At 41.4% G+C, this 23,922-nt stretch overlaps 2 protein-coding genes across 2 annotated transcripts; one reads left to right on the forward strand and one right to left on the reverse strand.

Moving 5' to 3' along the window:
- The first annotated feature begins 1,225 nt into the window (after nucleotides 1-1,225).
- Nucleotides 1,226-7,152, forward strand: ca6 (carbonic anhydrase VI). Its single transcript, XM_084068063.1, has 10 exons — nucleotides 1,226-1,381; nucleotides 1,874-2,053; nucleotides 2,370-2,518; nucleotides 3,241-3,336; nucleotides 4,150-4,216; nucleotides 4,754-4,911; nucleotides 5,208-5,334; nucleotides 5,442-5,525; nucleotides 6,084-6,116; nucleotides 6,255-7,152. The coding sequence occupies exons 1-10, from the start codon at nucleotides 1,291-1,293 to the stop codon at nucleotides 6,872-6,874; spliced, it is 1,605 nt and encodes a 534-aa protein (XP_083924189.1). The 5' UTR covers nucleotides 1,226-1,290; the 3' UTR covers nucleotides 6,875-7,152.
- Nucleotides 7,153-7,217: 65 nt separating this feature from the next.
- slc2a5 (solute carrier family 2 member 5) lies at nucleotides 7,218-19,915 on the reverse strand. The gene is made up of 13 exons (XM_084068064.1): nucleotides 19,521-19,915; nucleotides 17,608-17,724; nucleotides 17,108-17,206; nucleotides 15,928-16,088; nucleotides 15,271-15,395; nucleotides 14,824-14,976; nucleotides 14,016-14,141; nucleotides 13,635-13,822; nucleotides 12,947-13,057; nucleotides 11,910-12,011; nucleotides 8,841-8,916; nucleotides 8,500-8,627; nucleotides 7,218-7,661 (listed from the first exon to the last, which is right to left on the reverse strand). The coding sequence occupies exons 2-13, from the start codon at nucleotides 17,650-17,652 to the stop codon at nucleotides 7,437-7,439; spliced, it is 1,539 nt and encodes a 512-aa protein (XP_083924190.1). The 5' UTR covers nucleotides 17,653-17,724; nucleotides 19,521-19,915; the 3' UTR covers nucleotides 7,218-7,436.
- Between the last annotated feature and the right edge of the window lie 4,007 nt (nucleotides 19,916-23,922).

Raw genomic sequence — 23,922 nt, forward strand, 5'->3', positions numbered from 1 at the left:
TTGGCACTTGGCAGTCAAAGACAAAACAAACATGTTATGTTTGCCTTACAAATTAATTTATGAGGAATCATGTAATTAGGTTACCTTAATGTCAAGCTTCTTTCATCATTCATTAATAACCTCTTCACTCCCTCCCTCCCTCCCACCCTTTCTCTTTCTTTCTCTCTCTGTCTTTCTTTCTCTCTCTCTCTCGCTCTCGCTCTCTCTCTCTCTCTCACACACACACACACACACACACACACACACACACACACACACACACACACACACACACACGCGCGCACGCGCGCACGCGCACGCGCACACGCACACGCACACGCACACGCACACACACACACACACACACACACACACACACACACACACACACACACACACACACACATTCACAAAGGTATAAGGTTCTGGCATGTGAGGTTGGGCATGGGACATGTTGTGACTGGTGCATTTCAGCAGGTGATACCTGTTATTCTATTATAGGCTATTTCATGTTCCCTTGGGTTTGTATTCAATGTGTATAATTTATCACCAAACATCTGCAGTCTCAGAATGACTCCATCCCCAAGCCTTCCCCTCCATGCTTGGTTAAAGTGACAAATGACATGACCACACTTGCATCTTGGTTTCCTGTGTAGGCCTACATTTCTTTGGGTTTCCTGATATCTGTGAGTCAGCAATTCCCGCATATGGTTTAATCCAAATGAGGGGGCATGAATACACCGGCTCAATGACAAAAATAAAGTAAGAAGTAGGCGAATACATTCAATGCCTGCAATGCGCATGACTGAACGATTGGCAGATGATCTAGATTTTGGGATATGTAGCTCTTTAACAATGTAACAACTCCTGAATTATCAACAGAAATGTATTTTCTGGCCTCATGATGGGGATGATGATGATGATGATGAACATCACTGTACAAAGATGTATAAGAAACCCTTGAGAAAAGAAAACTATTGTAATAATAATTTGCTCTGCAACTGCAACCCATCCATGACAGGATGATGAGAGATTAATCTGTTGATAATATTTAGCCTTTTAATAATGACAGATTTAAATGTCAATAATGCCCCCATCCAACCGAATCTCAGGGGCACTGATAAGGCCATACATATAGTCAGATAGGCTATTCAAACTCAGATGATCAGAGCTCATCATCTCTGGTTGCAGTTGCTGGGAAAAGCCTGGCCCCTGAGGGCGTTTTCAGCAGAAGTCTCAACACCTCCTTTCTCTTTCTGAGTCTTAAGAGTCAGTGTGAGGTGAGTTGTGAGTGAAGCAAGTCCCACTGCAATGGAGTTCCTCTCAGCTTTTGTCCATCTTACTTTAGTCAGCACTGCTCTTGCTGCAATACCGCACGATGGAATACACTGGACATACACAGGTACAGTTGCAGTTCTCTTTATTTGATTTTGATGCGCAATAATTAGTAGCCTGCCTAATTACATGAGTGAAATAAGTAAAAGATACAAAAACGAATAGGCAGTGGCAACGTCAAAATAACACAAAAAAAAGCAACCCAAACCTATACAGGGTCACATCACATGCAGTGCGATTATAGGCTACTTTTATTAATTAATTGTTCTATTACAATGCCGTGCCACACTGTAGCCACTTGCCTGTTAGAAACGTGTTGAGGACCTTAACCACCGATTCGACTTTTGTCACGCCAGCTAGGGTCTTGTGAAAGCGCACAGAATCCACAGATAGCAAGAATTAGTTTGGTTTTCTCCTCACGAACAAACAAAAATGACCACCGAGCGTGAAAGTTGGGTAGCACATGCATGTTTTGAGAGAGAAGTTTGCACAGTTTATTTCTCCCATCGGTTTACATTTCGGGGGGTGGTGTTGTGTTTGTTTCCCCCGCTGCGTAAAGAGGGGGCTCTGGACCAGGCGCACTGGCCGGAGAAGTACCCAGCATGCGGTGGGAAGAAGCAGTCCCCTATTGACATCCAGCGCCGGAGTGTGAGACACAACCCCCGCATGCTGCAGCTGGAGCTCAATGGATACGACGCACAGAGAGGGAACTTCTTAATGGCCAACAACGGGCACTCAGGTAGGCCTATGAGAAGTATTAACCCATTAGACCTGAGGCCTTAATGTTTGCTTTAAAATATATATATTCAAAGATTTGCACACATTTTCAAGATTTTTCAAAAATAGCAGATCTACAAGCGCATAGCACTTCACGAAGATGAGCTTGTAGATGTGCTATTTTTGAATAGCCAAAGTAATGGTTTAAGTGGTTACACAGATGTGTTCCTGGTTTTAATGGGTTAATGCAGGGTGATTAATCCCTTTTTAAGTAGATGTAGTGTCTAAAATGTAGAATGGTGAATTCTGGTTTTAATAACTCCTTTGGTGCCCAACAGTACAAATCGACCTTCCTCCTTCCATGGTGATTACCAAAGGCCTCCCTGGACGGTACACAGCTGTGCAGATGCACCTGCACTGGGGAGGCTGGGACTTGGAGGCCAGCGGGGCAGAGCACACAATAGATGGCATCCGTTACATGGCAGAGGTTGGCTGGAATTCAAAATTAAACGTGACCTCTTTTAAATAAAATATGAGGACACATAACAACTAGACTAATGGCACTGGTGGAATGGTAGATTTAGCATATTCTCCATGTGGATTTGCTCCAGATGCTCCAGTTTCCCTCCACACAAAGACGAGGGAAATAGCTTATCTCCTCCTGCATGCTGCTCAGTGGTTGCCCACTGCTCCCATTACTGGGTAAAATGAAAAAGACAATGTAGAAGATGAAACAGCAGATCAATAACATCATTTATTATACCAGCGGCTCTGGCAATTTGTGCTGTCGATGTGTTATTGACTTCATGAATGCAATTATAATCTCTGGTTATTAAAAACATCATTGACTCTCTAGTTCAGATTTATAGTGCAAACAAATATTTGAAGTAATACTTTGTTGTCCTCAATGTTGTTGAGTTGTTTGACTTCTCTCTACTCTCCTAACATGCCCAGTTCAGTTATTTACTCTGTGGTGTATTTTCCTGCCTATATAGGCCTGTGCCTTCACAGCTCATATACTCCTAAAATTATACTGTCAGTTTTCTCATGATGTCTAAGTAAAGGTTTTCGTTGAAATTGAATCCACTTTGTTGTGATGTTAGATGATCCGCCCGCCCTTTGCCAAGAACTTGCCAAGAGCTTGAGATGCAGCTCATTGGGTATAATCTGGCAGCTCACTTGTCTTGTCATTTTCTCCTTGTCCTCCAGCTCCACGTTGTGCATTACAACTCTGACAAGTACAAAAGCTTCACCGAAGCCAGAGATAAGCCTGATGGCTTGGCAGTTCTTGCCTTTTTCTATGAGGTAGGCTATGTCAAAAAATGTCTTCTTTTCCCTCTCTTCTCCTCCTCCTTTTACATACTGTACAAGTGTGTGCTTGTTTGACCTCTATCATTCGTCTTCTATAGGGAAAGCAGGGCTATTTCTGTTTCAGAGATCTGGCCATCACGTTATCCCATTTGTAGTGTACAGTGTAACACAAACTCATGTGACAAATAAAAATGCTTTGTGATGAAAATTGACCAGTTGCCAGCTGACTGGGTGCCCTCCCCTGTGTATGATACCATAACAGTGTCCGTCACCCTGGACAGTAAAAGGGTCTATTGAGTGGATGATTGTGTGTTGGCAGGTTGTGTGATTTATCGCTTCCACGGGAATGCCAAAGGTCTTGGCCAGTCAGTGGCATTCTCCTGTGAGAGGTCATTGCTGTGGCAACACTACCACAGGCATCTGCCTCGATAGCAGTGTAATGTAGCACCGACAATGTTAAAGCCCCATTATACTTTGTTGCATGCGGGTGTTGTGCACCAAAAATAGCCAATCTGCAAGCTCTCAACACGTTGCAGTGCGACGTGCTGTGAGCTTGTAGATCTGCCATTTTCGATGCGTGACACCAGGCCATATTTGCAAGTTTTTATCAGGCTTTACTGGTGTGCTTTTAGCCAACTGATAGTCCAGCAAATGTTCCTGTTAATCACTGCACAGTAAGTTCTTTAGTGTTAATTTAACCCTCAAGGGTCCATTTATCTGTCAGAGTTACTGAGAGTCATTGATGATTTTACTGATGGAAACTGAACAAGCTAGCTATTGTTTGACATAATTGTGTCACATTTCCAGGATGGGCATTTTGAGAATACCTACTACAGCGATTTCATCTCTACTCTGGAGAGAATCAAGTATGCAGGTCAGTTGTGCCCATTGATGGTTTTGTCTCTTTTGAGCTGCAGTGAGTCTTTTTGGCACAGGATCGCACAGGATCGTCTTTTTGGCACTGCTCCTAGGATGGGTAATATGCAGAGGACACATTTTACATCTTTAAATGAACAGTGACAAAACAACAAAATCCCCGCCAGAGCTTTCTCTCCTCTCCCTCACTCTGTCTCCCTCCTCAGATTTCCCACACTCTGTCAGGGTAAAGATAATATATATACTAGGAGGACAGAGTTATCCTTTCCCCCTTTCAAAGGGTGAAATAACTTTAACCACTGCACCACATCCCTTCTCTCTGCACTGCCTACACAGCAATTTAACTTTGAGAGTGTAAAAAATATTTATTTACACTCTTAAAGTAAAATGAGGTTTACTGTGTTCTGTTTTTAATGCCTTAGTATCAGAAGTGAATCGATCGTGTTAAAATTCTGACTACCAATGTTACCAATATTATTATTGTTATTTCCACTTACTATTTCAGTCTAATGTGTTTTTAATGCAACCCTGACAGGTCAGTCAATGAATATATCTAGCCTCAACGTACGCGACATGCTGCCTGAGAACCTAAACCATTTCTTCAGATATCAGGGCTCCCTCACCACTCCACCCTGCTACGAGAGCATCCTCTGGACTGTGTTTGATACGCCCATTACTCTCTCACATAACCAGGTACAGCAGACCTTCTCTACATCGTTTCTGATCATAGCTTTAACATCTATAACCATGACTTAAATGTGAAATGAATATATATGTACAGTACATGATCATTTCTATTGATTACTGATTACTGTTGATTGAATGACTTCACGTCTCACATTTTCCCCACATGGTAAAACACCACTTAATATAAAACGCTTCACAATAAGTAGGCTATAACTGTTTCAACTTGCGGCATCCAATGGCGGTGCCGCATTGGGTGTTAGGTTCAGTCTCTTTTGTTATGTTATCCCCCTTGTTATGTTCAGATCAGAAAGTTGGAGAGCACTCTAATGGACATTGAGAACCATACCCTGTACAATGACTACCGCATGGCCCAGCCTCTAAATGACCGAGTGGTGGAGTCATCCTTCCTACCACGTCTTGGGAAAGGGAGTATGTTAACACAGTCTGACTCTGAAATGACACAATTGGGCTTAGCCTATAATACTTTCTATAACAGGATCGTAACAAGCACTTTTGTTTACTCTGTCTCTGCTCAGCATTTTGTCGGCAAGATGAAATTGAGTCCAAGCTCCTGAGGATCGAGAGTCTAATAACAACTCTTGGAAAACACCTACATACAAGTGAGTGGACTCTGAGGTTTGTCCATCAACCCCAAATATAGCCAATAGTATTCAATTCAATTCAATTCAATTTTATTAAAGTGTCAAATCACAACAAGTTGTCTCAAGACACTTTACATGTAGAGAAGAGACCCAACATCCCACCCTGAGCAAGCAATTTTGCGACAGTGGCAACGAAAAACTCCCTCTTAATTCAACAGGAAGAAACGTCAGGCAGACCCTAGGCTCTAGGGCGGGGGCCTTCTGCCTCGACCGTGTTGGGGGAAAGAAGAGAGAGAGAAAGGGAGAGACAGAGGAGAGACAGAAAGAGATACAGTGCAAGCAGTAACAATAACAATAATAGCAAATATAATAGTGTAAGATACTAGCATATGATAGTATAATATAGTACAGCAATAGTGTGTATGCAGTATATAATGGAATAATATAAAAATATTTAAGATAATATAATATGCGGTATAGTGTAGTGTAGTAGAAGTCCACGGTCGTGTCCAGGTCGTGCTCCAGGTCAGTATTAGCCAATGAATAGTGTTACTCATCATTTCTTGTCCCCCTTAGGTGGAATTCAGGACTCTAAGCCTTCCAGAAACGGTGAGCGGTTCTTTGCCACTCCGATTGCATTGAGATGTACATTTACGCAGATATGTAAATGCGCTGTATGTGCCTTAGGGCTGAATGTATTGTGGTTTAGTTCTGCAGTCTAACATGTCATTCTCTTGTCCCCCTCAGAACCTCGCTCTCTTTCTCCTCTGGTGCTCAGCTTCCCAGAGAGGAGTGCCGGCAGCTATGCCCTGGCCCGTCTTAACCACCCAATGGATCTGCACTCCTTCACTGTATGCATGCACGTGCGGCCACAGCCCGGCGGCATCCACACTGTCCTCTCCTATTTCACCCCAGGCAGTGACAACGAGCTCATGATCACCATCGGCTACGAGGTGGGCCTGTGGATCGGCAACGAGTTTGTCAACCTACCACATACCACCCAGTCACATGACTGGGCCAACTACTGTGTCACCTGGACATCTCACAGCGGCGCGGCAGAGCTGTGGATCAACGGCATAGAAGGGGAGGAGCAGTACCTGCGGGGCGGCTACACACTCAACCCCGGGGGATTGTTTGTCCTGGGCAGGGATCAGGACGGCTACCTGGGCATCTCCGACTCAGATGCCTTTGAGGGCAAGATGACCGACGTAAACATGTGGGACTATGTGCTCAGCACGGCTGAGATCCGGGACCAGATGACGTGTGAGAAGAACAACACTGTGATGGGCAATGTGTTCAACTGGGGGATCACGTCTCTCAGTCTATATGGAGGAGTGCAGTTGGAGAATGACTATAGGTGTTTGTAAATGATCAGGTGTGATGTATAAGCTTTATAGTACCAATATATATATATATATATATATCTAAGTTGGGGATGGAGGTTTTTATTAATCTGTGGCACAATACCAGTGGTGATGGCGATGATTAATAATGTATATACATATGAAATGAAGGATGATAAAGAAATTAAATGCTTGTAAGTTGACATTTAAATCATAACAATAGTTGGTCATTATTAATAATAATAATAGCAATGTATTCTATGTTTATCTTTCTGTGATCAATAAAGGTCTATTGTATAAGTTGTTTTGTTGGTTCCTTTAATGATTGGAGGTTTTCATTCACCCCGTTTTTTACTTACACTAACATCATTTACTGTATATAACTGATATATAATGCTATAACAGTTCAGCTGCACAGGACTTTGTCTGGTGCAGAATTATGTACAAGTCTCTTTTGATCTTAGATTGCCGACACACACACACACACACACACACACACACACACACACACACACACACACACACACACACACACACACACACACACACACACACACACTTCCTCTGCTCTCAATGTCTCTTGTGTTCAGAAGGCGGTGGCCTTCACTACATCCTCCCGGCTGTCTTTGGTCTCTGTCAGTGGTGTATCTCCATTGCCCAGCTTGATCTCTACTTTGTTTCTCTTTGCGAACATCTGGCTGATCTCCAGGAAAGTCTTGTTCTTGGTCTCTGGGACCACCAGCCAGATGTAGACCAGGGTCATCAGACAGATGAAGGAAAAGATGATGAAGCTGTAGGGCCCAAGGAACCTCTGAGGAGGGGACCAGGGATGGAAATGTGATCAGTTTGTTCTTAGATGTTATGTTCTAAGAATGCAGTGAATAAACAGCTTGGGGATATAAATACTCCCCCCCACCAAGGCATTTGAGGGGGAGAGTGATAATGGAAGATTTCTACTTTTCAGGCATGTTGTGTTTTCTGTTAATAAAACATTGCCTTTTACTTCACACGCAGTGTCCTCATGTTTGACATTTGGTTGCAGATTGATAGAGGAAGTAAACATGCATGTGAAGCATGCGTGTTTACAGTATCTCCTCTGGCTTCTATTTTCCAAAACACCCTCAATGTCATAGCTGTTTCGTAATATACAGAGACTTATTCCTTATCAACCAGTGCGGTGCTGATTTTCCTTCCTAGTTTTTCCAAGTAAGAGCTTCAGAGGTTCAGAGAGTCAAGGATTACATATAGCGCAATTGCAGTCGCACCCCACCGCCCCAAGAATGGCAATTGTACAGAGCTATAGTTAGTGAAATTATAGTAATTATATTGTAGACACATAGGAAATAGGTAATTACTTGTTGAATTACACAGAAATATGTTTGAAGAGAGAAGAATGCATTTTCTTTCATAAACACCACTTCACACAACTCATCAACACATAATGATGGAAATAATGGCTACTTCAACTTCATATCTGTTACTGTATATCTTCCAGGGAAAGTAGTCTTATAGTAACTTATAAGATTAATTAAGTGAGTGAATTATTTAAACAATTATGTTGACGATTACAATTATTATAAGCAGCTTATCAGTAACTGATTTAATTTAAAAAACAACATTTTGACCATTCCACTCCTTGTGATACTGACCTCTAGGAAGGGGAAGACTAGACCAACAGTGAAGTTAGACAGCCAGTGCACAGATCCTGCCACCATGAAAGCAGCCGGCCTGGATGACTGCCTGAACATCTCGGTGGTGACCACGTAAGGAATGGGACCTGGAACGCAGATGTGGTCAACCACAAACCCAAACACTTTGGAGCCAACATCATCATGGTCTGTGAGTGATGTGCTATTACACGGAAGACGCTCATATATTAAACAACTGAGCTCAACTTTTTGACATGTATTATTAAATGTCTAGTCGCATCCAAACAACACTTTAGCTAATGGACCACCAGGTTGTAATCAACAACTTTTGTTAGACTTACTAGGCCCTATGGCATGTCCAATGACGTAGAGGATGACACAGGCGATGCTGACGTAGGGCATCCAGGAGACACTCTCCTGTCAAAACCACAGACCATTATTATCAAACATGTTTATGAGGTTTGTTTTAAGCCATAACAAGCAAGCGAGTTAATCTACTCAATGGGTTTCCAGGGTATTATGAAATAAATGTTGTCACTCTAACATGTGTGGTTAAACCACAGATTTACTACATCCTAGTTGTCTGTCCTTTGTTTTGAAATCTGCATTTCATTAACATGCAAAGACCTATGAGACTGGTGGTAAGTTGCGAAATGTTGGTGGAAATGTTGGTGGAGGACATGTAACTCAAAGACTCCTACTACAGTATAACAGTATAAACGCACAAAATCTCTGTCCATCTGTCCTTCTGTAGTTCACATATCTCGAGAACTGTCTAACCAATCGACTTCAAATTCAGTGTGCGTCGGTGACGACCCGAGGGAGTACAGTGCCCGGCGTTGAGTTGGTTGCATAGGCCAGGGGTTTTCAAATGATTTTGAACCAGGGACCACCACCTTGACTAAGAATGAACCTGGGGACCACTATGTGTTGGGTGGGGATATGGCCATGGGCTAATATTAGTGCTTTGGTAACACTTACTGCATCCCATTTCATCCCACTGTTTCTCAACCAATGGTCCCCAAGACTACTAGTGGTCCATGGCATAATTAGGCCTGCAGCTGGTCCATGGGAAAATGTTTTAAAAAGTAAATACATCAATAAAATACCTTTGTTAAATGTATTAAAATCATATTTCATAAGTCCATCAAATGTAAGAAAATATTTGAGTTAATAGGCATGGTGATGGAGAAAAAATAGAAATTAAATAATGACTGTTAAGGGCTTGATTTAATTTGTTGCACAATACTACGTGCAACAAATTATATCAAGCCCAGGCTTTATTTAACTGAAATATGCGAGAGGTCCAGAGCAAAAAAAACATAGGTTAAGAACCACTGATCTATTCCACGGTTACCCTTACTCCATTCTCTTACTTTCCCAACCTTCCATTATACTCATGTTAACTGATATATTGATTTGTATCTTATGTATGAGTGAACAGTACACATGCGATTATGGGCACATTTCCTAATAATCAGCAAGGAAGCTTTTGAAAGGAAGGGAAGCAGACGTCATTTTCTCTATCATGCAATTCCAGCCGGAAGATTCACTGGGTGGTAGACTCACACCGGAAGTTAGTGAAATAATATTGGAGTCTATGAGAGCCGGCTGGACAGTTTATGAACAAACACTATTTCTGAACGATTGAGACCAGGCCTGGAATTTCGTTATTTTAGGGGCAAGGTCACTTGGCCTTTGGTGTTGGTCCATTTTTTAGGGCACAAAGGCCAAATGCCAGGGCAGGAAGGCCATCAAATAAAACAAGTTTAATTGAAAAAAATTAATTGAATTTAAGGGGTAAGGATTATTTTAAATATAATATGTAGACTATCTGCAGTGAAATAAATAAATAATGGTATTTACAATCTGATCGAAAAGCAAGTCATTAGAAAACAACCTGTGATATGTCTTCTTTTATATTCCTGAACCGATTATATGACAAAGGTCGCAATCGTTCAGAAATAATGTTTGTTCATGAGCTGGTCCAGCCGGCTCCATTCCCTGCAATGTATTTCATCAAACTTCCAGTGCGAGGTTAGCCACCCATGAGTGTCATGGCGCATCCCTGGTGTCCATCACGTCTTTTCCTTTCAAAAGCTTCCTTGATAATCAGGCATTCCAGTACACTTCCCCTTCTTGAGATTCTAACTCCGTTTTCTTAACCTCCGACTTCCCAGTAACTGACAACATTGACACGTCATCACAGGTCAGCAGGTCATTTAGTCATTTTCCGTATAAAATAATCAGCATAAAAGATCAGCATAAAAGGGACATAGGCAGGCAGACAGACAGACAGACAGACAGACAGACAGACAGACAGACAGGCAGGCAGGCAGGCAGGCAGGAAGACAGACAGACAGACAGACAGACAGACAGACAGACAGACAGACAGACAGACAGACAGACAGACAGACAGACAGACAGACAGACAGACAGACAGACAGACAGACAGACAGACAGACAGAGAGATCTCCATTGATGGGCATAAAAGGAACAGTACAACAGATATTGCATAACTGGGTGGGGCATGCATTTCAAACTTGCATCGTTCCTGACTCGAGTAGGCCGGTGCCTAACGGGCACTGATCTAGTAGCTATAATATAACAAGATAAAAAAAATAATAATAAATAATGATAAGGGACAGGTCGATTTTTAAAGAAGGGTACCCCTGGAGAAAATGTATGTAATGTATATACCCCTGTCGTGAAATTAGTGTTATCTCTTCAACTCAAGGATGACTTTAAGGGAGGTTTTAGTACATCAAGGTAAATACAGGCTTTTATTTGAGCCTGTATTTAGTTACAGGCTCAAATATAGCCTGTCTCAGGTTGCATTGATGCGTTAAGACGCATCAATGTTGTCAGTTACTTGGAAGTCGGATGTCAAGAACTTGAACTTCCACAGAAATGGGAGTTAGAATAAATAGACCAAGGTGTTACTGGATTTGAATCCTTTGTATCATTTGAAATAGAGGGGCCATTGACCACTGTTCTGGTGTACTAAAAAGGTATATAAAAAATGGACTATTTTATCAATTCAAAATTGCATGACCCTCCCTTGGATTCAAAGTCAAATTAGCTGACCCTCCCTTGTACTACAATTAGAAAGGCATGACCCTCCCCTATTTTCCTCCAGGGACCCCCTTCTGTAAATTTCGACTGGTCCCTAATAATACTGGATACTGGGAAAAAAAACTATGTGTGACCTAAGTATATAGCCTATATCCTGCAGTATCGTTCAGTATGAAAGGGGGGGGGGGGGGGGGGGGGGGTAGAGAATTCACCGGGTCACCCCTGGTTTTATGGCTCCATAATCACATTACCAAGCACCTTTTTATTGCTGTGTTATAAAACACAGCCACAAGAGGGTGGAAGAGTAACATTTGAGGGTGTTTAGTGAATGGTACCTGGAAGCTGAGTGCTATGGTGAGCACAACACAGAATACACAGCAGATTCCAAAACCAATGAGAAGAAGCAGTCGCCTCCCTGTGGCCTCCACTATGAACACCTGGGATTAAAAATAATAATTTTGCATTAGTTTTGACATGAGTTTACCTAGTGTAACTTCAGTGTAATTCCTGAATAATCATCCATCGCCAACATCAACATTAAAGTCAATAACCAACCAATAGTGATGGTCAGAGGAGCCACAAATTATTGATGTGATCCCAGAATGATTAGAGAGAACTGCTAAGGCATGAAACAGGGGACGAGAGCAAAGAGGAGGGGTAATTAAAAAAATAAATAATAATAATACATGTTTAATGTAATCATGTTAAAGCAGTGGTTCTCAACCTTTTCAATCCGCGACCCAACAAAATAATCATATTTGAACTGGGGACCCCCCAAAAATAATCATATTTGAACTGGGGACCTCCCAAAATAATCAATTTGAGTTGAGGCATTACATCTAGTTTGACTCTGTTCCACAGATAAATATTGTGAAAATAGCAGATCTACAAGCTCACAACACCTCGCAACGCAAGGCGTTGTGTGCTTGTAGATCTGCTATTTTCACAAATTTTGCCTCTGTCTTATATTATTTGACAATTTGGCCAATGTTTGACCAGTTTTTATAGTATAGTTTGTCGATTACTTTTGATGCAGTAATGGTCTTTTTCTTTGCTATATTTTTTCTCTTATGTTTTTGTCTTAAAAGTCCTTAAATTGTCACTTCACTGTCATCTGGGAGTGGGGACCCCCTCAAAATCATGTGGGGACCCCCCTGGGGGTCCCGACCCACAGGTTGAGAACCACTGTGTTAAAGAAGGGTGAGAGTGAGATTTTTACAAGTCAGAAATGTTCTTAGTTCTTTCCAGGAGTAGTATCTTTGACTATGCTGAACACATCTAAAACACCTCATAAAACTCTAACCGTTGATTCTGCTGAATGACTACTGACTGATTGACTGCATGAATAGATTTTATTCAACAGCTTACATACCGCAGCTATGGTCATGAAGACATTCACAGATCCAGTGCCCACTGTGACGTACTGGATGTCCTTCTGATTTACTCCTGCAGAGGCATAGATGCTATCTGCATAATAGTAGATCTGAGAAACAAGGTGAGATGTGCTGTGATTACATACATAGTGGATGGATGGATTGGTTTAGGGACGGTTCGATATTTACGGGAGGGGATCACTGGAGGAAAAGAGGGGAGGGTCATGTTTTTTATTTATTTCAATACAAACACGTGAACATAAAGATCACTCATTAAGGCCCCAACTTTGTCCATGATAATCTGCATGGACTATGGTAATCAATAATATCACTCTGCAATAGAAAGAAGTAGAATGGAGCCATTTAAAGGAAAGTAGATATTATTCTGACTCTTATGACATTATGCTTTGTCAGCTGCACAGTAAATACAATACACCGTGGCCCAAAAGTGCCTCTGCTGGTCTAGGATCAAACTGCACCAGAACATTCCTCCCTGTGCATCCCTTCCTCTCTTATAGCTTCACCCGACTGCACCAGTAAAGTATAATTAATTGAGCCGTAGACTGCTGCTCATATTCATAAAATAAAAAAGAACTAAAGCCAACCTATCTAGAGCAGCTACTGAAACAAAGATACTGTGGGCCAAGGACAAGGGACAAGGATGCTGGGCACGGCGGGGTGTCTCACCGCGTTGACCCCTGACAGCTGCTGCCCCATGTTCATGATGATGATGGAGACCAGCTGCCATCGGAGGGAGCGCTGGGACAGCAGGCTGAGGACAGACAGACGGCCCTCCGCCCGCTCCGACTGGTCCTCCATGCGCATCTCGGACAGTTCCTCTTCCACGTCCTCACAGCCGCGCAGACTCTGCAGAGCTGAGGGTAAGGAGGAACACCGTCGTGTCAGATATCCATGTCACTGGGTATGTTTCTCTCTTTATTGGACAGTTTTTGTACCTGTGTTATGTCATACGTCCTCTCTCTCTCTCTCTCTCTCTCTCTCTCTCTCTCTCTCTCTCTCTCTCTCTCTCTCTCTCCAAAAAACATGTGTTGTGTGCTGTGTTCTTGCCTATTCTTGCATTCTTCTCATCTCCTCTCTGGATGAGCATGTACCTGGGACTCTCTGGGAACCAAGGTAGCAGCAGCAGCTCTATCAAGGCAGGGATACCTGTCAGACCTAGCATGATGGGCCAGCCTGGGGAGAGAACAACAATAGTTTGACTCAGCACAAAACAAAATAAAACAACAGCAACTCACTGGTATATGAGTTGATTGCCACAACAGTATACCCCAAACACTGACCCTACAAAGCCACAGAGAGCAGAGACTGCAGACTGTTCCATGAAAAACCAATGAAAAGTATAGTTGTGAAATTGAGAAAAGTAACTTAAAAATGTATCTTCACACCGACCAAATAGTTGTTGGTACCATACTGGATAGCCCATAGTTCAGTGTCATATTTTCACTGATATGAAAACTAAAACATATACAGTATTTATAACTCGAAACGTATACATTTTGCTCTTAAAACAAGCTTTATCTTTACAGGGCAGAATAAGAGGAGTCAACTATTAAATCAATTCCAGGATAGGATATAACAAGTATTTTGATGTCATAAAATCACCCAGCTCAGTGGTGAACCAAACGTTGTGCCTTGGCACACTGGTTTACTGTGAGACAAGACCAGGTGTGCCTTGGGAGTTGTAACAAACACACACAGTGCTTTGTGGGCATTCATTTCCATATACAGAGGCATTTGCTATTTGAATACAGATGTGCCTTGAGATTGTGACTTGCCCATTGCTGTGCCTTGGGCACAAAAAGTTTGAAATCCACTGACAAAGCTATAATTCCACTCTGAGAGGCTCCACCATTACCTCCACTGTTGCCCAGTATATGCCTTATGCCCAGCACCTGAGCACTGAGGATGCCGATGGTGATGAAAAGCTGAGGTACAATCCCAATTGCTCCTCTGAGGTTCTTTGGAGAGAGCTCACCCAAATACATAGGCACCACATTGGATGACAAACCTGTGAATGCAATCAGACCATTTCACCACTTAACCACAAAAAATAAACAATCTAAATTATTTTGAAAATAGCCACAAGCTCACACTTATTATACAGTGAGCTTTTAGATGTGCCCCCCCCCCCCCCCCCTATAATGACATGTCCAAAATTGGGATGCCAGAGTGGTGGTTAGAGAAACATAAACAACATAAACATACAGTTCTGTTCTGTACAGTTCGTAACATACTATCTACGTCACCTGGTTCCCAATCAATCTGAGTCATTGGGATACGTGACCATTTAGGTTCTTCTGACCTGCACAGATACCCACTAGAATCCTGGCCACAATGATGATCTCATAGGATTGTGCGATTTCACTCACTCCCATCATCATGGCTGGAATGATGGAGAATATGTTGTTGAAGAGAAGGGTACCCTTCCTGCATAAAGTAAAAAGGAATTATTGAAACTATGTAGAGTAGACCATCATGTTTATTTTATTCATGTTTTTGTATTATAAGAGTACTATCGCATCAAGAAACCCTACACCTTCTCACATGGTACTGTATTTATTTAGAAGCAACAGAAATGTACAACTTTTTGGGTCAACGTCATGTCCAAAAACACCAGATGTAAAAGGATGTGGCGAGTCTTCATTTTGTGTTGATAATAGCTTGGAAGAAAAAATGATAATAAATATGGTACAAATTAAAACAAAATGAACGAACAAGTTAAATCAATAATTTCTACCAATGGGATTTGGTCAAGAAATCCCTTTGAACTTAATAACCAAACAAAAAAAAGAAAACGTAATGTCAAATTAATGAATTATTACATGAATCAAGTTTACATGATTACTAATATGAAAAACAAAATGAGGTACAGTACTATACTAGCCTGGTAGATGGTAACAAATGGATATACCACACATATTGAGCCTATTGCATGCAATGTGATACAATAAGATATTACCTTCCCAACTTGTTAACCAGTGGGGCTACCATCAGAGAGCCAAAGAAACCTCCCATGGGGTACATGGACACTGACAGAGACCACAACAGAGTCAGGAAGTTCCCTTCCATTGGTGTACCATAACGTTCCATGTAGGTGGAGTTATAGAACTGCTGCATGAACTGGAGAGAGCAGAACAAAACCGAAGCCGGATTTAAAGGTGCTTCAAGTGATATAGAAGTGATATAGCTCTTAAGTAAACAGAAAATTCATTTTCTGGTGGGTTACAAATCTAATCCAATAAGGAGAGAGAATATCATTTATCAGCTTGCGTTTCCAGTTCCAATTTTGTCTCCTTGTTTATTTGCTTCATCCCTTCCAATTTCACTTGTTTAACCTGCTGTATCCTGCATGAGTTCTCTCTCTTGAAATTGGTATCCCGGCCTGAAAATGTATTTTCTGTTCTACCAAAGACCTAGAGAGACTCCTGTTACTGAACACTCCAAGCAATGATTGTTATCGGGTAGAGCTATTTAACAATTATGTTAACAAACAAATATCACTCACAGCACCTTTAGAGTGGTCTAAGTGTTTTTCTTTTGTTTTGCTAATATAAGCATTAAATAGCTCTATATTCCCATAGTAATGATAGCTAGAGTGTTTGTTCAGAGTAAACATACAATACATTTGCTGGTTGGAATACCAATTTCATCCAATTAGGATACAGGATAAACACGTTAAATCCGTAGAGATGAAACAAAAAAATGAGCAGACAAAATTAGAAGTGGAACACTAAACAAATTGAAGCTAATAAATGGAGGAGATTGGTGATGGTAACCCAGCTGAAAATGTATTTTCTGTTTATCAAAGAGCTGGAGAGATGAGAGAACCCTATTACTGAACAAACAATGCAGAGCACCTTTGAATATCTATTAGGCATTATAGATACGCACAACATCAGAATCATAGTCACTTTAGACTTTTCAGACACAAATGATATGGCAAAATAATGGCTTAACAATAATGGACAAAGCAAGACAATACAATAGACAAACTATTCATATCATGCTACATATTCTGTCATATGATGTTAGGTATTTATTTGATATTCTGTACATTGGTCCCATACATGAGCGTATATAGAGTATTATGCAATCCTGTTACTATAATCATGACTTCAATGAAATAAAGGTTGGCTTACTGGAGATGGAGAGTTGACCACAGCAACATTGTAACCATATTGGAAAGATGAACCAAAGCATGAAACCAGTGTTGCCAGGGCCAGCACAGCAGTTAATCTCTGTCAGAGACATCAGTATCATTTTAAACATCATTATTTAACTAATATCTTGGATGTCTTCATTACATTAACCACTTAAACCCTATATTCTTAGTTCCCCAGGGGTCTATACTTGGTCCCCTCCTTTTTTCCCTCCCCACCAAATCTCTTTGCCGAAAAGAGCCGATCTACAAGCTCACAACGCCTTGCAATGTGACACGATGTGAGCTGGTAGCTCTGCTATTTTGACCCAATGCTCGCCTATTATTATGACATGCCCAGAATAGAGACGCAAGAATTCGAGTGCATTAAAGCCATCATGATTATGCTGACCAAACAATATACTGACAAAACAATTAACCATCTAATTACAACTTAACCTGGTAATAGTGCTTATCACACACACTGTGATTCTAACTCACCCCTCTCCTCTCCACAGGTTCCCCTGAGTCCTTGTCTTCTTTCATGGCGGTATTTAGTCCTACTGTCACTGTTGTTGTCAGTAATAAAAGGTGGCTCGACCACTGGATCCGGATGCCCTTTGGACATGGGATCAGAGAGCGCAGCACAGTTTACTGCAGTACTTTGTTGTGTTCATTAATTATGTGTTGAAAGAATTTGGAGATAACTCTGTAAAGTTTTGCATGCTGTAGGTGAATATATGATGTTGATAAAGGATAATCCAATGGTAAGGTACATTGGCACATTAAACTGTACAGATCTGCAATCAGCAGGATTCTTGAAGTAATTACACACGTTGATCACGTTACAATACAATAAAAAGACATGTGTCTTCATTGCACATCCCCCAGAGCCGGATTGCACAATAGGCTTTTGTTTATAAAATGATAACACAATACAAGGCAAAAAGGGGGAAAAAAGAGAAAACCTTAAGATAATGAACAATAAATTTCAATTTAGCCTAGAGATATATTTGTACCATTCCTATACTCACAATAAAGGAATTAGTTTTATATTGTGGAATGTGGATAAAAGAAGGCTACTGGGCATAAAATAAAACATCAAAAAAACAAAAACAAAATGAAACATCTTTTTGTTTGTCTTGTTGTTTGTGCCGTGTATTGCATTAATTCTTTTCTTGCAAACGCTGTATCGGTATATGATAATATAATGTCCCTGGACCCTGAGGCTAGGCAGGATAAAATTGGATGCTTTGTGGTTTGAGGCCACTCTGCTAAGAAGCAACTGCTAAAATATATACCTCTTGCCGGTGGGAACAGTGAATAATTGGGCATTGGAGAATGGCTCAGAGAAACACAACACATGATAATTAAAAAAAAATGTAAATGTAGATTATTGCATTAGCCTTTAATATAACGGTATTAAGCTAAAGTGCAATGTAAGAATCCAAGGAGAGCAAAATATCAATAAAAGAGATAAAGCAGTTTTAACTTCCAACTAAGAAAAACATGTATTTGATTTTTTCTTAAAGAAACTAAGAGTTCGGGCTGCTAAGAGGCCCTCACACCTACTTCGCACCACCGATCTGACTGATATGCCCATATATGGAGATCTCTGTATCTGTCAGTCCTTGTCCCTTTGATTCCCATTTATGGAGATCCCTGATGTCATCAGTATATGCCCATATATGAGCATGGTGATATGTCCATATATGGAGATCTCTGTATATCTGTCAGTTCATGTCCCTTTTATGCCCATATATGAAGATCCCTGATGTCATCAATATATGCCCATATATGGGCATGCCCCCGTTTGTGCCCATCTTTGGAGCTGACTGATTTGTTTGCGCCTGATGCCATGATAACACATTTAGGTTAGACAACACACTCCATATTTGGGCCTAGCTGCATTAATTGGGAACTCCTTATATGGTTACCGAATGGCCTGAAACTTGCTGTGTGTGTCCCAAAAGACAAGAGGTATGCAGGTATGCCAAAGGGCACCGGTCTAGTTGTTCTAAAACGTGTCATGTAGCCAAACTATTCCCTATTACCTTGGGTGGCTAATGTTTTTTGGCACATCAACACAGCCTCATGAACCATCTCTGTCATCAATAAAGGATAGCCATTAAGAAGGCTAGCAAGGTCAACAAGGTCACCTCTTGCAGTATAGACCCCGCCCCCCCTTCACCCACCAGTCTGTACCTTATGACAGTATCCTCTGTGTAATGTTATGTGGTTTACTTGTGTACGCCTGAAGGCTGGCAGATGGATCTGTTTAAGGCTAACCCATGTTGAGACCCCATGCAGTCAAATACAGCAGATATAATAACTCCCAAATGCAGTGGATGATGCAGCCAAACTCCACGTCTTCCCTTTCCTTGCCTCCTTTTCCTTATTTTTTTAACACTCACTCCGTTATCTGCTCCTATAGCTGTTCTTCTGAGTCCTGTTGTTCCCAGAGTTTATCCTCTTAATACTGCTTTTCCCCCAGCACGGCGTGGTGGTTCTTCTCTGCCCAGTGGTTGGAAGGAAAATACTGTGGTTCTCGTCTTGAAGCTCCACCAGTGTGATTTGCCAAGTTCCTCCTCTGCTCAGAGAGAAGAACCCAGATTTGGTCTATTTTTGTGAAGTTCCTCTTTGAGTGAAACTGCATGCCTTGGACTCAGGGTATGTACTCTACTCTACCATCCACTCATAATGTACACATGAATGTTTGAAAGTTCCCCTTCTCTCTTTCTCTCTCTCTCCTTCACTCACACACACTTATTTCTCTCTCTCTCTCTCTCTCTCTCTCTCTCTCTCTCTCCTCTGTCTTTTCCCTCCCTCTCTGTGTTTCTCTCTCCTCTCCTTCCCTCTCTCTCCCGCTCACTCTATCTCTCCAGTTGGTTGCGGGGTCTCTCCTCAGCCAGTGAGCTCAGAGGAAATGCCAAACTCTTGAGAGAGGAATTTCAACAGTAGGGAGAAGTGGAGGAGAGAGGGACAGACAGGGAGGGAGGGAGAGAGAGAGGGAGGTACGGAAAAGAGAGACCGGGCACTTAATAAACACTCCTCCCCTTCCCCTCCTCTTAAAGAGACAAATGCATTGTTTCCTGTGTCGCTAGTCTTGTGTGGCCAGACTGTTGCCTCCCACAAATTTCAAATGCTGCCCTACCAATGAATTAAACTAGTGGGAAGCAAGCCAATATAGGAGGAGAGATAAACCACCGTCCTTAAGTGTTTCCATGTGTTAAAGCTGCTTCAATGTCAGCCAAATCTGTCAACCTATTCACTGGAATAACTACGAGGAGCCACATACTGCATTCTTACTGCATTAAGAGAATGCAATATGTGTCATTCCACCATTCATCCTCTGGAGAACCGCAAGGACAAAAATGTGGTCCACATCATCAGCATAAAGACACTCACTCCGTCCTGCCATAGAATACTGTATTCTGCCAGTGGTACTGTTGGCCAGTGGTTCTCAAACGTTTTCATGTCAAAATTAATGTATTTGGCCACAGACCCCCAAATGAAAATATTTTGTGCCAGGGAGGGACCTCGATCCAAATTTGTGTTGTTAAAATGTTTCAAAAAATATTACAAATGTTTCACATTTGTTTAAGATTTGTTTTAAACATTTGGTATATCGCTGTTATATTTTTCTTCCATGTATGTGTTAAAAAGCTGTATTTCTGTGGACACATCCAACAGCTCATAAAAAATGCAGGCTTTGACCTTGTTACCAGCCCATTTGAAGCCCCACCCCCTCTCTAATGCAGTCTCATCAAAGCACCTCTCTCCCTTACCTGTCTAATTTCCAAAATTAAAATAGCAATCTTTTAAACACCGATTCTATTAGTAAAAACTACTTCACAACAACAATCTTGGTGTTACTGAGACATCAGCTGCAATAAATAGCATTTCACATGTGTAGACTACATAGATTATCAATAATCACCACATTCTTGCACATGTTATCTACATCGGGTGGTGTAGAGAGTGACGGCCAGGTTAAGGTTTTGGAAAAGTAACTGTTGTCATGACAGTGGGTAAACTGTTCACTTCTTTAAAAAATCACAAGAATAGCATTGTCTGGCCTGACAAAACCACTTCCACTAAGTTGTGGACTGGACTAATTAATAAGCCATAACAGATATATGGATGAATCAACTTCATTACAACACCTCTGATGAGGCACTTCTGAAATTAGAGGTTGACCGGCCAGGAGGGTCAAGTAAATGATAACCACTTGCATATAAAGCTAAATTTACCCTGCAGCACAATGGACTTCTCCATTACTTCCTCATAGCCACTGCACTAATTAATCTTATTGATTGTAGCTGGTCACCTATAAGAAAGGATCATCGAGATTTCATTGTATCTAGAAATAAGAATTTAAGCAGTCTGGAGAACTATGAAAAGACTCTCCTCTGGTACTGTCGCCAGTGATATATAGGGGACCTTGTGCTCAAAAGGGTTCAGTGGGTTCTTTGGTATGCATTCTGTCTGGTTTCAATCAGAAACACTCTCGTCTTAGTAGATAAAGAACCATTTATTGCCACAAATGGAATACAGTTAAGCTTGGCGTTAAAGCTCCACTCTTGGGAGAATATTCACTGAATTTTGTCGAAGCAGCCTGCTAAGCATATATTCAGAGAATGCTTTAGCAAATCCCCCATAGGGATACAATGACAACAATAAGCAATACATTAACATATTAGTTAGAATTAGCAGATATACATGATAAACACAAGTATTTGAGCCTAGCAAGATTTTAAACAGCAGATATACATGATAACCACAAGTATTTGAGCCTAAGCCAGACTCTAAACAAAGCAGATATACATGATAATCACAAGTATTTGAGCCTATGGCAGACTCTAATCAAAAGGTGGAGGCTGGGGTGGAGGAGGAGCTAGCAAAATGCATTGGTTCAGCAACCAAGAAAGACCTAGAGAATATGAAGCCATATTTATAGGAACCTCTTTGCTCAAGCATGAGCTGTGATTGGATAATGAGTGTGTGATGTAATGACCAGCTGGGCTGTGAATGGGGAATAGAAAGCTGATGTTCACATCAGCTGACTGACTGCTGGTTACAGCTTTGGCGTGCACGACTTCCGTGTCCTGCATGAACTAACGCTATGCTTCATTTCAATCAGAAACACTCTCGTCTTAGTAGATAAAGAACCATTTATTGCCACAAATGGAATACAGTTAAGCTTGGCGTTAAAGCTCCACTCTTGGGAGAATATTCACTGAATTTTGTCGAAGCAGCCTGCTAAGCATATATTCAGAGAATGCTTTAGCAAATCCCCCAAAACCAATAAATGCATACTCTCTGGTTTCAGCCAAGCGGCAGCTAGGCTACTCAGAGAGTGCATAACAGAATTCCCCCCCAACACACGGAAGCCAACGCCAAGCCTAAAAAAACGCCTTAATCAGTCATACTATATTATGTGAAGTAGCAAACCTGCTACTGACTTAAAATAGAATGCGCACGCATCCTGAAGTCATTCTACAAATTATGTGATAAGAGACTATGTGTCACAGCAAGCTTGCTGTGGACCTCAGCATTTAATTATTAAGCTATACTAAAAGAATGCAAGCATGCATCTTAAAATGAGGTCATCCTACAATTAATGAGATATATACTGTGTGTGTTCAACAGCCATGTTGATCCTGTACTTCAGGAGTGCTTTAAATGCAAGCATGCATTTGTGTGTTCAACAGCCCTGTTGATTCCTGAGCTTCAGGAGTTCCTCAGCATTTGATTGTTAAGCTAAACTAAACAAATGCAAGCATGCATCTTAAGACTATGTGTTCAACAGGCCTGATGAATGCAGAAACCTGTTGATTCCTGAACTCAGGAGTCCTAGACGGTATCGTAAAGCGATGCCCACTGCTATGTTGCACCGCGAATAGGATTCGAAAAGGACATTCTATTTCTTTTTAAAGAAATCTGATATATATAAATATATATATGTATATGAGGTCATCCTATGATGAATGATAACTAATGTTTATCATTCATGATAAATAAAGTGTACTAACTATGTGTAACAGCAGCTTGCTGTGGACCTCAGCATTTGATTGTTAAGCTATACTAAAAGAATGCAAGCATGCATCTTAAAACGAGGTCATCCTACAATTAATGACGTATATATACACTATGTGTGTGTTCAACAGCCATGTTGATCCTGTACTTCAGGAGTGTAGCCTACTTAACCAGAAAGTGTACTATAGGGTTGAGATTCCTTGGTTGCCCCTAGCAACGGAACGCCCCTGTAATCACCACTGATTAATAACATATGTGTGTAACAGCAGCGTGCTGTAACTCCCTATCCGCTCAGATAAGAGGGATGCAAGCATGCATCCGTAAAAGTCAACTATCTTCATCAGAATGAACCCATGCCATTGCCAACCACTTTTGAATGCAGACTCTATTTAACCGTCTCCTCATACAGTACATGCCACTCATTGCTTTTTGAGCAACTTCAAGTTTAAGCCTAGACCAATGTAGCTGCACCAATGCAATGCGGAAATGAGTGAGAGGTATACAGCTGCGCAGCAGTCCACATCTTTTGTAGAGGAGACAGAGCCGGGCCGTGAACCATGACCCTGGCTTTCCCTTGTCGGTCAGGAAGAACATTAGTCTTGCCTCGCCAGAGGACGTCTTTGCAGATACTGGATCATGGAGAACAGAGACAAAACATGGTTTTAGTTAGGGTTAGAAATTATGACGTTTGCACCTTCCCCCCCCTGTCTGATTTACAGTGTTTAAGAGTTTAAGATGTTAAGTTCATCCTACAAAAGTGTGAAACTATGTGTAGCA

Source organism: Gymnoscopelus microlampas (genome assembly GCF_963454915.1).
Source record: "Gymnoscopelus microlampas genome assembly, chromosome: 10".
NCBI lineage: Eukaryota > Metazoa > Chordata > Actinopteri > Myctophiformes > Myctophidae > Gymnoscopelus > Gymnoscopelus microlampas.

Coding starts and splice junctions, on each gene's coding strand:
- ca6 (XM_084068063.1), top strand. CDS start 1,291: ATGGAGTTCCTCTCAGCTTTTGTCCATCTTACTTTAGTCAGCACTGCT. Junction 5,526..6,083: donor TGGAAAACACCTACATACAA/GTGAGTGGACTC, acceptor TGTCCCCCTTAG/GTGGAATTCAGGACTCTAAG. Junction 6,117..6,254: donor CTCTAAGCCTTCCAGAAACG/GTGAGCGGTTCT, acceptor TGTCCCCCTCAG/AACCTCGCTCTCTTTCTCCT.
- slc2a5 (XM_084068064.1), bottom strand. CDS start 17,652: ATGAAAGAAGACAAGGACTCAGGGGAACCTGTGGAGAGGAGAGGG. Junction 15,396..15,927: donor CTGGTTAACAAGTTGGGAAG/GTAATATCTTAT, acceptor TACTTTATGCAG/GAAGGGTACCCTTCTCTTCA. Junction 14,977..15,270: donor TCTAGTGGGTATCTGTGCAG/GTCAGAAGAACC, acceptor TTGCATTCACAG/GTTTGTCATCCAATGTGGTG.